Source organism: Syngnathoides biaculeatus, chromosome 14, assembly GCF_019802595.1.
Source record: "Syngnathoides biaculeatus isolate LvHL_M chromosome 14, ASM1980259v1, whole genome shotgun sequence".
In the NCBI taxonomy this organism is placed as follows: Eukaryota; Metazoa; Chordata; class Actinopteri; order Syngnathiformes; family Syngnathidae; genus Syngnathoides; species Syngnathoides biaculeatus.
The window spans coordinates 953,632-968,108 of NC_084653.1; the positions used below are offsets into that span (position 1 = coordinate 953,632).

At 42.8% G+C, this 14,477-nt stretch overlaps 1 protein-coding gene across 3 annotated transcripts in view; it reads right to left on the reverse strand.

Moving 5' to 3' along the window:
- Positions 1–13,473: 13,473 nt before the first annotated feature.
- LOC133512217 (cobalamin trafficking protein CblD-like) overlaps positions 13,474–14,477 on the reverse strand; it is a 66,059-nt gene continuing 65,055 nt past the window's right edge. For all 3 annotated transcript variants that reach the window (XM_061841629.1, XM_061841627.1, XM_061841625.1), the window contains one exon: positions 13,474–13,829. In XM_061841629.1, coding sequence (XP_061697613.1) covers positions 13,635–13,829 — 195 coding nt within the window. In that variant the 3' untranslated portion in view covers positions 13,474–13,634. The remainder of the gene's footprint in view (positions 13,830–14,477) is intronic.

Below are 14,477 nucleotides of genomic sequence, written 5' to 3' on the forward strand. Positions count from 1 at the left end.
ATGCAGGTTCAAGAGACACAATACACAGCTGGGTTAACAAACATTACATTGGCCTACCTACTGGCACATTGGAGGAATATATTAAACATGCCCTCCATGCAGAGAAAATTCAGAAAGATAAAAAGAAACAAATAAGCTACCACTTTTTATGGGAAACACAATGCTACAACTCCTGAAGTTCGCAGATGATACCACGGACATTGGCCTCATCAAAGACGGTGACGAGTCTGCGTATCAACAGTAAGTGGGGAGATTGGAGGCTTTGGTGTGGTCAACACAACTTGGTGTTGAACACTTAAGACTGTGGAGATGATGGTGGACTTCAGGAGGCAACCTTCACCACAGCTGCTCCTGACACTGTCCAAATGTCTTCATTGTCTTGCCCAACTGTGTCAACCATCGGATCCTTCAAGTTCTTGGGAATTACAGTCTCAGAGGACCTGAAGTGGGGTACGAACATCAACTCCATCCTCAGAAAAGCCCAGCAAAGGATGTACTTTGCAGCTTCTGAGGAAGCACAGCCTGTCACAAGAGCTGCTGAGACAGTTCAGCACATCTGTCATTCAAGCAGTACTGTGTACCTCCATAAGAGTCTGGTTTGGGGCCACCACAAAAAAAGGCAAACTCAAACTGCAACAGACAATCAAAAGCGCTGAACTGATTGTCAGCACCACGCTACCCACTATCGAGGACCAGAGCAGGCAGGATCCTTTCGGACCCTTCACATCCTGGCCACCAGCTCTTCCAGCTCCTTCCATCAAGAAAACGCTACAGATCAATGAAAGTCAAAATTAGCAGGCATTCAAACAGTTTTTTCCCTCTGGCAATTAAGTCATTAAATTCTTGATCAGCGTATCTAATATTTTTCTGCCTTGTGCCATGTTAGGACACTCACATCCTGCTGGTCCGTGGTATGAGCAATGAATAAATGGCGGCACGGTAAAGCGTTGGATCAGTTGGTCAAGCGTTGGGCTCACAGTTCTGAGGACTCGGGTTCAATCCCAGATCTGCCTGTGTGGAGTTTTTTATGTTCTTCCCGTGCCTGCGTGGGTTTTCTTACGGGTACTCCGGTTTCCTCCCACATCCCAAAAACATACAACATTAATTGGACACTCTAAATTGCCCCTAGGTGTGATTGTGAGTGTGGCTGTTTGTCTCTGTGCTCTGCGATTGGCTGGCAACCAGTTCAGAGTGTACCCTGCCTCCTGCCCATATCCCACAGCTGGGATAGGCTCCAGCACTCCCCGCGACCCTCGTGAGGATAAGTGGCAAAGAAAATTGATAGATGTGTGTATATATATATATATATACTTTATTTTGTAGACTGCACGATTTGCAATTAAAATTAACATTTATATAGATTTTACATCTTGCAAGTCTTATAAGGAATAGTTCCTATAAACAGAAACATCCCTCGTTCTTTGTTTTTGTTGCTATGTTGTTCCTTGTTCTTTGTTCTTTGATTGATTGTTGTACAAGGGCAGCACCGACTGCCAGAGAAAAATTCCTTGTGTTTTATACACTTGGCCATTAAAGCTGATTCTGATACAACAAGCAGAACATTTCCTAACAGAACAACAGGATAAAATGAATGAAGACTTTCTCAATGTAACAATGTAGTTCAAACATACTCCAGGCCCAGATTTTCAATTCGAAAACAAACTCAACAAATAACTGTTTATTATCTGTTTACAGATAATCTGGGAGCAGCAGCCGCAGGGGTCAGACTCCTACAGGCCTTGAAAGACCTCTACAGGGGCTTAACGGTACCACATGTGTCACTGTTTAAATCGTATGACACACATTGGCAGTGGTTGGGAGGTTTCGTCAAAACAGGCCAAACAGCAACTGATTGGAAAAGTACAGGTTAGTGCAGGCTGTCAGCTTCATCAAAAGTAACGCGGTATTGACTCTTACCTCTTAACAGAGGAAGAGGAAACATTTTTAAAAGTCCCAGAATGCATATGGCCGATAGGACTATCAGATGTGGGACTCATTAGGGGAGCAAACCTGTACAAATTAGACCCAAAACAGAATATATGCTATTTATGAAACAATATCCATTAAAACCAGATGCATTAGAAGGCATAAAGCAAGTTATTGAGTCATTTGTTACTGTAAGGGTAATAATTGAATGTCCAGACTCTCCTTGCAACACGCCTATTTTTCCAGTAAAAAAGAAGTACCCCATCTGGAGGTTGGAGAACAGTTCAAGACCTACAAGCAGTAAATGCCACTGTAACGCAGCGAGCACGTTGTGTCCCAGACAAAATACACATTACGTAATATATGAAGACCAGATGCAAAAGTTTTTACTGTAGTGGATAGGGTTGCATTTGCATTTGAAGGCAAAAAAATGAAAAATACACATTTACTAGGTTACCTCAAGGGTATTGTGAAAGTCCAACAATTTATTCACAAGTTATGACAGCTACTATGTCCACATTTAAAGTGGCAGTCAAATTCATCTTAATATTAAGATGATGTTTTGCTTGCATCACCCCATAAGGAAGCTCACAAAAGCGATGCAATAGCATTGTTAACAAATTTAGAACAGGAGGGACACAAAGTTAGAAAGCCAAAACTGCAAATTTGAAAACAACAGGTTAAGTACTGAGGACACAACCTTAATGCAGGAGGAAGACCGATTTTAGATTATAGGAAAACAGTTGTAATTAATGCGCAAACAAACACAGAAACAATTGTCATTTTTCGGCCTGACTAATTATTGTAGCAAATTAATGTACGAAGAAATCAAAATGAAACCACTGTTAAAACGGACAGAAGAAGTAGGAAAACGCTTCCTGTGAGATAAAGAAGTAACTAGTGTCAAGCACAGCGCTAGCCTTGCCACATTATAGCAAACCCTTCATCTAGACGGTAAAGGTCATTTTATGACCTCAGTTTAGAGCTTCAGCATAGCATGTGCATTACCCCACTGTGTAAGAGCAGTTATTGCGACATCTATTGCTGTTGAAACAAGTTCAACCACAGTTTTTTTCCATCCTCTGATTCTAAGAATACCACATGCTGTCTCTGCATTGCTTTTGCAGACAAACATGACATTTTTTTCACCAGTGAGACATTCATCGTGGATGGCCACATTGTTATCGCGACATTGAACACTAAAACATTGGATGGTGCAAAACATGATTGTCAAAAGTTAGCACAAATACCTGACAGACCAGCCTTTAGAAATAAGGGAAGTGCTATTTGTCGATGGCTGATTTAAGAAAATGCTTGTAAATAATGAAAGGAAAATAAAGTAACGGTTTATACAGACAGCCAATATGCATTTGCTCGTTTTTGCGCAGTACTACAAAAAAAAAAAAAATAGGGGGATGATTTCATCTGCAGCCTACTTTGGCTATGTGTTACTTTACACAATGCAAAATTCTTAGTTGACCTACTAAATTCAATTTAAAAAAAAACAAAACTGCTGTATGCAAATGCATCACACATACATCAAACTTTGATTGGGAAATGCTTTCACTGATAGAATACTAAAGGAAGCTGCAAAGTAAAAAAAAAAAAAAAAATCAAATTATGATAATTGACACAGCCACAAATCTAAAATTAGATACATTAAAAGATATGCAACAACTAAGTCCCAAAGCTGAACAAGAACTTTGGAAGAAAATTGCCGCAACATTACAAGAAGACATCTACTATATGTATAACCAAACAAACCTATCCTACCCCCCCCCCCAAAAAAAAAAAAAAAAAAATATATATATATATATATATATATATTATATATATATATATATATATATATATAAAGAGAGAGAGATGGAAAGAATACTTCGAGAAGTTGAATGAAGAAAATGAGAGAGAAGGAAGAGTACAAGTGTGAAGGACCTAGAAGTGGCAATGATTAGTAAGGGGGAAGTTAGAAAGGAAATACAAAGGATGAAAAATGGAAAGGCAGTTCATCCTGATGACATACCGGTGGAGATATGATAATATTGTGATATGCAGTGAAAGCAGTGAGCAGGTGGAGGAACAATGAGAAAGATGGAGACATGCACTGGAGAGGAGAGGAATGAAGATTAGCCGAAGTAAAAGAGAATATATCTGCGTGAATGAAAGCGGTGGAGGGGGAAGATTGAGGCTACAGGGAGAAGAGATAGCACGGGTGGACAACTTCAAATATTTAGGTTCAACAATCCAGAGCAATGGTGGGTGTGGTAAGGTAGTGAAGAAACGAGTCCAAGCAGGTTGGAACAGCTGGCGGAAGGTGTCTGGTGTGTTATGTGACAGAAGAGTCTCTGCTAGGATGAAGGGCAATGTTTATAAAACAGTGGTGAGGCCGGCCATGATGTACGGATTAGAGATGGTGGCACTGAAGAAACAACAGGAAGCAGAACTCGAGGTAGCAGAAATGAAGATGTTGAGGTTCTCGCTTGGAGTGAGCAGGTTGGATAGGATTAGAAATTAGCTCATTAGAGGGACAGCAAAGTTGGATTTTTTGGAAACAAGGTTCGAGAGAGCAGACTTCGATGGTTTGGACATGTTCAGAGGCGAGAGAGTGAGTATATTGGTAAAAGGGTGCTGAGGATGGAGCTGCCAGGAAAAAGAGCGAGAGGAAAACCAAAGGTTGATGGATGTGGTGAGGGAAGATATGAAGGCAGTTGGGGTTAGAGAGGAAGATGCAGGAGATAGGCTAAGATGGAAAAAGATGACACGCGACCCCTAACGGGCATAAAGCGTTGGCCTCACAGTTCTGAGAACCGGGGTTCAAATCACGGCCCCCGCCTGTGTGGAGTTTGCATGTTCTCCCCGTGCCTGCGTGGGTTTTACGGTTTCCTCCCACATCTCAAGGGCGTGCAGCATTAATTGGACACTCTAAATTGTCCCTGCGTGTGATTGTGAGTGCGACTGTCATCTGTCTCGATGTGCCCTGCGATTGGATGGTAACCAATTCAGGGTGTGCCTTACTTCCTGCCCGATGATGGCTGGGATGGGCTCCAGGGCTCCCGTGGCCCTTGTGAGGATGGGCAGCTAGGAGAATGGATAGATTGATGCTAAAACAAGTAGCAAAACCTTCTTCAAAAATAATTGTGCTGTTTGCTTGAGTCCCAGACCATGTGTATCCATTAACGTCTTTTGAAAAACAAAAAAAACATTCTCATGATGTGCATCAAACTAAATTGGAACCGGAAACACATTAGAAAATCAGAATTTATGTGTAAAACCATTCTTGGGATTGATAATTCATTTAAGCTATTGTCACATAGACACATCTGATGGTGGTGCAGAGGTAAGTCTTTTTTATAAATGGACAACAAAGAAAATGTAACATGTTACTGTGTTTCCATAACGTGATTATTGCCATTTGTCTGTTCATCCTATGTCTGTTTATGAATTAACATCTACTATTTATGCAGTTTTACTCAAACACTGGAATAGACGAAAGAGCAATGGAATGGGAATGACAAAAGTGTTTGAACATATATCAACACCACTGATGTTCCAAGTGAGTTTAATTGGCTGATGAACTGGCAGCAGGATTTGAGTCCTCAGGTTGTTGGTGATGAAACAATCAACAAAAACTTAGACACAATCAACTACATTCATTACAACGTGCAAAAATTGGGCAATTGGACACAGAGAGGGTTTGAAACTGTGCGTGAACAGTTATTTGCTCATTTATGGCATTCCAAGGCAGAGTCACTTTTGACACATTGGCTGAGAAGAGAATTCTGTGCTATGTTTGGTGAACAATGCTGCACAGTAAAGCCCAACACACAGCTATGGATGAGAGTCATGCCACCCAGGGGCTTCAAACCCTTAACGGCTCATTCCGGTATTGATACCTCCGTGTGTGAGAGACCTGGATGAATGCCTTTGGAAGATACAAAGCCCAGTTGTCCTCAAATTTGGTATCAGTCGCTCTTTTTGCAGCAATTTTGACCTTGTGTGGATGTTGTTGTATTCCTTGTATGCGTACTAAACTTATTAACACTGCTATCTTACCCATAAAGAACAGATGGCGGAGATGTATCATTTAATGATGAAGAATGTCTATGATGATTTTCCATTAAACTTGCCTCACTTGTTTAACACGGAAGGTCAGTAGTTTCCAGATCCAGATTACGAGTAAAAAAAAATTTTTCCGAGTGTGCGTGTACTTGGTTTCATAAAAATGTTTCTAGAACTGAAAATCGTGAGAGTTGCTAGATGATATAAGAATTTGTGCAAATACATAATAAATGGGAGGAATCACTGATGGTGTAGTGGTACACACGCCTGCCTTTGGTGCAGATAACATGGAATCGATTCCCACTCAGTGATGGTGTTGATATCTGCCCAGCGACTGAGTAGTCTGCCTTTTGCCCGAATTTAGCTGGGATAGGCTCCAACTCTCTCCCCAGATAAATGCAGAGGTGTTGTGTCAGGAAGGACATCCGGTGTAAAAACTGTGCCAAACAAAAATATGAGCGTTCATCTGAGATGACACTCTGTGGTGACCCCTAATGGGACAATCCAAAAGAAATACACATAATAAACGGGATGAAAATGTTTCAATTATTGTTAATATATTTATTATGGATTTTCTACAAAGCCAAAGATTATCCTTGCTTCAAAGATTTTTTACACAGGATGTGCAGCCCCCACAGAGGTGCACCAGTCGACACCTGTTCCAACCTGCTTCCAAGAAGTGGACAAGGACAAGTTCGTCAACACACACACATCGTTATCAAAGAATGTGCCTTTGTTAACTTGCTTGCCCACCCTTCCATTTTGACCTTGTGTGTTTTCGAAATAAAGAAAGAGTACGCAAGAAGCTGGTTCAGAGCATTGTTGGAGACTGTTACTGGTCAGCCTCATGTCTTCCTGATCAGAAAGACGACTTCTTGACCCTGTTTCTTGTGCATTTATTCCTGCAATTAGCTAATAAACACCTGACTAACTCTTGATTAAAATTACAAAGACACTGTCTGAGATTTAGAGTTGTTTTTCCTCTATTTGCGTTCTGCTTTCTTACACTTTGATTGCCGATTAAATTTTTATGGAATGCTATGTAGAAGAGATAGGAACTGAAGAGGAGGAATTTTCTTATTCTTCCCATGTTCGAAAAACATCCCATGCAGGTGTAATTCAACCATATGTGTTCGAACCGGAATTGACGAATGTAACACAAGGACAGGATTCGGGGAGACCTGAGAAGCTGACGTGAAACTTCGGACCCAAAACACAGACCTCAAGACCACAGGGGCCTCAAGAAATTCTTGTTGACAAAATAATCAAATTCAAACATGTTTGAACGTCTGATGCTGCTTCCACACAACAGTGAGTTATTTGTTGTTGTTGTACTAGCGACTGAGTCAGCGTAAAACAAAAATCTAAACCTTCGGTATCGTTCTGAGTTCCAAGATCACGTTTATAGTTACATGCATTTAGCCCGTATTTTAAATAATGCACCTAACACTTGAGAGCACACACTGCCGTAGTCGAATTTCAGGAAGACCTCAGCGTCAACAGTACACTAACTTTATACAGTGTCCAAATTTCGACACCTCCTAAACATCACATGGATACAGATAATAGATGACATGTATATCTGTATCACTATTGTACTTATTTAAAATGAGGTAGATACTAAACAATTGAACACGTATGTACTTACTTGCTTCGAAGCCAAGTGAACGCTGTACCGGGTTTTCAAAGCAGTCTGCTGTGAAATGCTTGGAACATATTACTGTTCACTTTGATTTTTAAGTCCTGTTACGTGTGAATTTAGACTAAAATCCCCAAGCTCAAACCAGCAAAATATGACAAAGCAGTTGTATTGCGTTCAAGACAGTTTAATCGCACACACGAGAACACAACACAAAAATAATAAAACAACCAACACAGAATAGAAGTTCAAAGACCGAGTAGTTGAGCCAAGCTTTGAATAGTCACCAGAGTTGAACAACTAGGAAATGTTCTTTCCAGCAAATAATATTCCAAGTCAACAAATATCCACAAATGTCCAGGAATGAAAGGAAGAATGCAGTGTGGGGTGTACTTGTCTACTTGTCCCAAGAGTGGTGGTAAGAAGCTCTGTTGACTGTCCTTCTCAGTCTTCTTATATAGGCACCTCTCGGAACATTCCAGAATTCCACATCACAAAAGAACCGCATCATAGTAACATAAAAGTATGAAAGGAAAATAAAAAATAAAAATACACACACACATAACAGTCCAATGCGCCCGCTTTGTCTTCACAAACCTGGTCCATAACCTGCCTATCTGTTCATCTTTCGGCCATTCATGTAAGCTGACTCTGTCAGCGTTTGATGCAGAACAGCCGTATAAAACACACATCCTCGATCACCATCTTTGCTAGCTTTTTCACTCTCTGGCTAAATGTTGCCCTGGGATGACGTCACATTCCGGGGAGTTCCGGAACTTGCCGAGTCTAAGCGACATTTCGAACAAAATCTTGAGACGGACTCTGGCGCTAATTTATTTCATTTCTGTTGTGTTGAGAATTTTTAAAATATTTTTTAAATTAAATTCTAGCAAATTTTTATTATAGACAAATAAAATACATTTCCTCTGGATTCGACTTGGAAAGCTTTGAAGAATTTGAACCGAGGGTCGCAAATACAGGCTGAACAGGAGGGTTCCAAGAACTGACCCTTAGGGCAGTAGACTCATTTATGTACCTTTTCCTAATATAGAGGTTGTCTACCATGACTCTTGTGAGGATAGGCGGCTCAGAAAATGGATGGATGGATGATTTAAATTCATACCGTTGAGTGGTGGTGGAGGATAAACAATCTAGGCCAGAGTCTTGTAAAAGTGACTCAAATCTATTTGTAAGTTTCATGTCAATGCTTTGGCATTGACTCACCTTTCTCCCTGCTCTTCACCGTAGTGACTGTTCATGGCCGCTCACTTGGGGTTGAGGGAGCTGGACACGCAAGCTAGCCAATCTACTGGTGATGTGTCCTCCCTTTTAGATGTCTTTCCCTGTCTTTGCGCTTTGCTCCCAGTAAATTCCAGGGAGAGCTGCTGAATGATCCGTAATTGTATCATACTCCATATCTGTCTTTGTTGTTGAGCAAAGTGGCTGCTTATCACACACCTGCTCAGCATCTTGAGACATTGGTAGAGTGATTTCATTTCCCGACTGTCCATTTACTTCCACATACACTTCAAGACAGTGCATTTTTGTTTCTAGAATGGGCACCCTCTGCAGTTGTGCATTACAATCAGTTTAAAAGCCAGGTGCGCTGAGGTGCGGTCATTTGTGTAGGGAAAAGAGCAGTGTGGAGAGGACAACCTTGGGGCGTCTCGGTGCTTATGGTCCATGTGGATGAGGTGGTATCCTCCAGCCTCAACTGCTGTGTCCTGCCCGTTAGGAAGTTATACATACACTGGCACATGGCTGGTGAGAAGCTGAGCTGGAAAGCTTGGAGATAAGTTTGGGGATAATAGTGTTAAATGCAGACCTGAAGTCCACAAACAGGATGCTTGTTTGGGTCCCCAGGCTGTCGAGGTGTTCTTGGATGAAGTAGTTCCAGCTCTCAAACTGAAGAACGAGTCCTATCGGGCATTTTTGGCCTGTAGGACTCGCGCGGCAGGCTGGCCAAGCGGAATGCAGCTTCGGTGGTCACTGAGTCAAAAACCCAGGCGTGGAAGGACTTCAGTGAGGCCATGGAGAATGATTTTGTGATTTTGTGAAATTGTGGTCCACCGTCCGGCATCTCAGGAGGGGGAAGCAGTGCACTGTCAACACTGTGTATAGTGGGGATGGGGCACTGCTGAGCTCAACTCGGGATGTTGTGAGTCGGTGGGAAGAATACTTCGAAGACCTCCTCAATTGCATCAACATGCCTTCCCATGAGGAAGCTGAGTCTGGGTTCTCTGAGGCGGGGTCTCTCTGGTGTTGAGGTCACCGAGGTGGTTAAAAAGCTCGTTGGTGGCAGGGTCCCGGTGGTGGATGAGATTCGCCTGGAGTTCCTAAACGCTCTGGATGTTGCTATCCTGGATAACACGCCTCTGTAACATCGTGTGGACATCGGGGACAGTGCCTCTGGATTGGCAGACTGGGGTGGTGGTCCCCATTTTTAAGAAGGGGGACCAGAGGGTGTGTTCCAACTATAGGGGGATCATACTCTTTGGCCTCCCTGGTAAGGTCTTTTCAGGGGTACTGGAAAGGAGGGTCCGCCAGGAAGTCGAATATCAGATTCAGGAGGAGCAATGTGGTTTTCGTCTTAGCCGTGGAACAGTACACCAGCTCTACACCCTCGGCAGGATGCTCGGGGGTGCATGGGAGTTTGCCCATGCAGTCTACATGTGTTTGGTGGACTTGGAGAAGGCACTCGACCGTGTCCCTCGGGATTCTGGGGGAGATGGGGTGGGCTTCGGTAGTATGGGGTATTGAACCCCTTTATACAGTCTGTTTGGGCCCCGTAGGACCAGAGTCAGAATTTGGTCCGCATCGCCGGCAGTAAGTCAGGCTCGTTTCTGGTGAGGGTTGGACTGCGCAAACCCTGCGCCTTTGTGACCAATTTTGTTCATAAGTTTTATGGATATAACCTCTAGGCACAGCCGAGGCATAGAGTGTGTCCAGTTTGGTGGCCTCAGCATTGCATCTCTGCTCATTGCATATGATGTGATTCTGTTGGCTTCATCAAGCCGTGATCTCCAGCCCTCACTGGAGCGGGTCTCAGCCGAGTGTGAAGCGAATAGAATGAGAATAAGCACTTCCAAATCTGAGACCATGGTCCTCAGTCGAAAGGGTGTAGCAAGCCCCTCTGAGTCGGGGATGAGATCCTCCCTCAAGTGGAGGAATTCAAGTATCTCAGGGTCTTTTTCACGAGTGAGGGAAGAGTGGAGCGGGAGATCGGCAGGCAGATCGATGCAGCGTCTGCAGTGATGCGAACTTTTTATCGGTCTGTTGTGGTAAAGAGGGAATCGAAAGGCGAAGCTCTCAATTTACCAGTCGACCGTGTTACGTGTGAATTTAGACAAAAATCCCCTCGCTCAAACCAGGAAAATGTGATGAAGCAGTTGTATTGCATTTAAGACAATTTAATAACACAGACAACAATACAACACAAAAACGAGAAAATAACTAACACAAAATAGAAGTTCAAAGACCAAGTAGTCGAGCCAAGCTACGAATAGTTGAACAACAAGGCAAATGTTGTTTCCATGTTATTCCAAGTCAACAAATGTTCCAGAAATGTCCAAGGACGAAAGGCAGAATGCAGTGTGGCGTGTATTTGTGTACTTGTCCAAAGCAGCGGTGGTAAGAAGCTCCATTGATGGTCCTTCTCGTCCTTATATAGGCACTCCTCGGACAGTCCAGAATTCCGCATCACAAAAGATCTGCATCATAATAACTTAAAAGCATAAAAGGAAAATAAAGACAAAGAATAAAAATACACACGCATAACAATCTATGTTCCAACTCTCACCTATGGTCATGAACAAGATCCCGGATACAAGCGGGCGAAATGAGTTTCCTTCGCAGGGTGTTTGGGCTCTCCCTTTAAGATGGGGTAAGAAGCTTGGTCATCCGGGAGGGGCTCAGTGTCGATCCTGTGCTCCTCCGCATTGAGAGCCAGATGAGGTGGCTGGGGCATCTGATCCGGATGCCCCTGCGTATGCTTCCCTGGTAACGTGTTCCGGGCATGTCCCACCAGAAAGAGACCTCAGGGACGACCCACGACACGCTGGAGAGACTATGTCTCTCAGCTGGCCTGGGAGAGCCTCGGGATCCCTCCAGAAGAGCTGAAAGAAGTGGCTGGGGAAAGGAAAGTCTGGGTATCCCTGCTGAAGCTACTTCCCCCACGAACCGGCCCAGAGAAGCAGTAGAAAATGGATGGATGGATGGATGGATGGATGAATGGATAGTGTGGTAAGGAAGTGAAGAAATGGGTACAAGCAGGTTGGAACAGTAGTTGGCAGAAGGTGTTGAGTGTCTAACATGTCAGATGAGTCTCTGTGGTGGTGAGGCTGGCCATGATGTACAGATTAGCGACGGTGGCACTAAAGAGACAACAGGAACCGGAGCTGAAGGTGGGAGAAATGACGATGTTGAGGTTCTCTCCAGGTGTGAGCGAGTTGGATAGAATTAGAGATGAGCTCAACAGAGGGACAGCCAAAGTTGGATGTTTTGGTGACAAGACTTGAGAGAGCAGACTTTGATGGTTTGGACATGTGCAGAAGTGAGAGAGTGGGTATATTGTTAGAATGGTGCTGAGGATTGAGATGCCAGGCAAAAGAGCGAGAAGAAGACCAAAGAGACGGTTGATGACTGGTGTGAGAGAAAACATGAGGGCAGCGGTGTTAGAGAGGAAGATGCAAGAGATAGGCTTACGTGGAAAAAGACACGCTGTGGCGACCTCTAACGGGACACGCCGAATGGAAAAGGAGAAGAAAAAGAAGAAGGTGATTGCCAATCTGTGTCCTCTCCTGCGAAACCTCACTTAGTTCACCACATGCTTCCCTCTGTGACATCGCCTATGCTTCCATGCGGCAAGAACCACAGGCACTGCTCCCGTGAATAACTTGGGGAAAAAACTCAGTGGAAAAGAAAAAAAAATCCAGGTACACTCCCTGATGGTTTGCAAAAAATAATAGTACGAGGGAGCACCATACCGAGGCGGCCACACAGATAGGCATCAACTTGGAAATTAGCCAAAGTAAAACTATACAGTATACTGTGTGTGCATGATTGAAAGACCACGAAGAAGGGGTCTTAAGGTAGAAGAGATAGCCAGGGTAGATGACTTTAAATACTTGGGGTCAACAGTCCAGAGCAATGGTGAGTGTTGTAAGGAAGTGAAGAAACTGGTCCAAGTAGGTTGGAACAGATGACGGAAGAAGTCACGTGTGTGATGTGACAGAAGTGTCTCTACTCTGATGAAGGCCAAAATTTAAAAGACATTGGTGAAGCCAACCATGATGTAGGGATTTCAGACAGTGACACTGAAGAGATGACAGGAAGCAGCGCTGGAGGTGATGGGACTGAAGATGTTGACGTTTGGTTTAGGAGTTACCAGATTGTGTAAAATTAGAAATGAGTACATCAGAGGGACAGCCAAGGTTCAATGTTTTGGAGACAAACTTAGAGCTTATTTCTATGATTTGGATACGTCCAGAGGAGGTAAAAGGATGATGAGGATGGTGTTGCCAGGTAAGTGAGCTCGAGAAAGAGCAAAAAGGTCAATGGTTATCATGTTGGAAAACATGAGGGAAGTTGATGTAACAAGTGGATGCAGGAGATAGGCTTACATAGAAAAGAATGACACACACTGGCAACCCCTGATGGGATAAGCCGAAAAGAAAAGATTTCACTCTTAATTTTACTTCCCATTTTTTGTATTTGAACCAATCGAGTATGTGCAATGTATTTATTGCTGAGCACCACACTATGGTGCACTGTGTGTGTTTCAATGAGTACAACATTTACTTGGAATAAAATGATCTTAAATATGACAAGACAAAAGTAAGAGAAAAGACTCTTTTTGTTTGAGATTTTATTGTCAAACAGTAGTAGGTAAACCTCTTGCATTTTTCAATATGTCGCAAGCATTCCAGTAATTATTCCTGCCAACATGTAGACTGGAAATATATTCATACCAAAGAACATTTGGATTGCAAGCAAGCCTCTGGGCTTCTGTTTAAAAGCCCTGAACATTCTCTATGATACGGCTGCTGGGTGGTGCATTGGTAAATATTAGTCCCACAATGGCATGTGCTCCCCACAAAGGATGTCGAATAACTCTACAGCAACCCAGGTCTTCGATCTGAAAGCCCAGAAGACGGTATCTGTCGTCTGTTTCAAATAATGTGTTGTTTGTGTAAGGTCCAAAAAACTGTGGAGATAAATAAAAGCTAGTGAATTAAATGACATTGGGAAGTAGCATACAGTATAGAAGCAGGCTCATGTCATGCTCGGCAAATATTATACACATAATAGTCCTAAAAAGTGTGACTGAAATTTGTGCAATCCAGCACTTCACCTTTTGAGCATTAATACACTGCAAGGAGGTATTCTGTGTATTATTTTTACTCTAGACATTATAACTCAAATACAAAAACAACCAAAGTGAACAGTCGGAAAATATACTTAAAACAAAAAAAAAATAAATGCAGGTCTTGACCCTCACATTTATGTTCATCGGCTCCTGTGGCCAGTAGCTTCTCAGATTCACTAACTTACTTGGCATTTTTATTAGTTAAATTTTTTTGTTGAATAATTGTTAAAATAATGAAAATGTACTCTGGTTTCCTCCCACATTCCAAAAACAAGGTAGATTCATTGAAGACTCCAAATTGCTCAATGGTGTGAATGTGAATGGTTGCTTATTTTTACAGTACATGTGCCTTGTGATGAACTGGCAAACAGTTCAGGGTCTGCCCTGCCTCTCACTCATAGCCAGGTGAGTTAGGATCCAAAACATCCAAATGTGGCCATTCAGGATACGCGGGAGAGAGAATGAATGAATGGATGAGTAAACTAG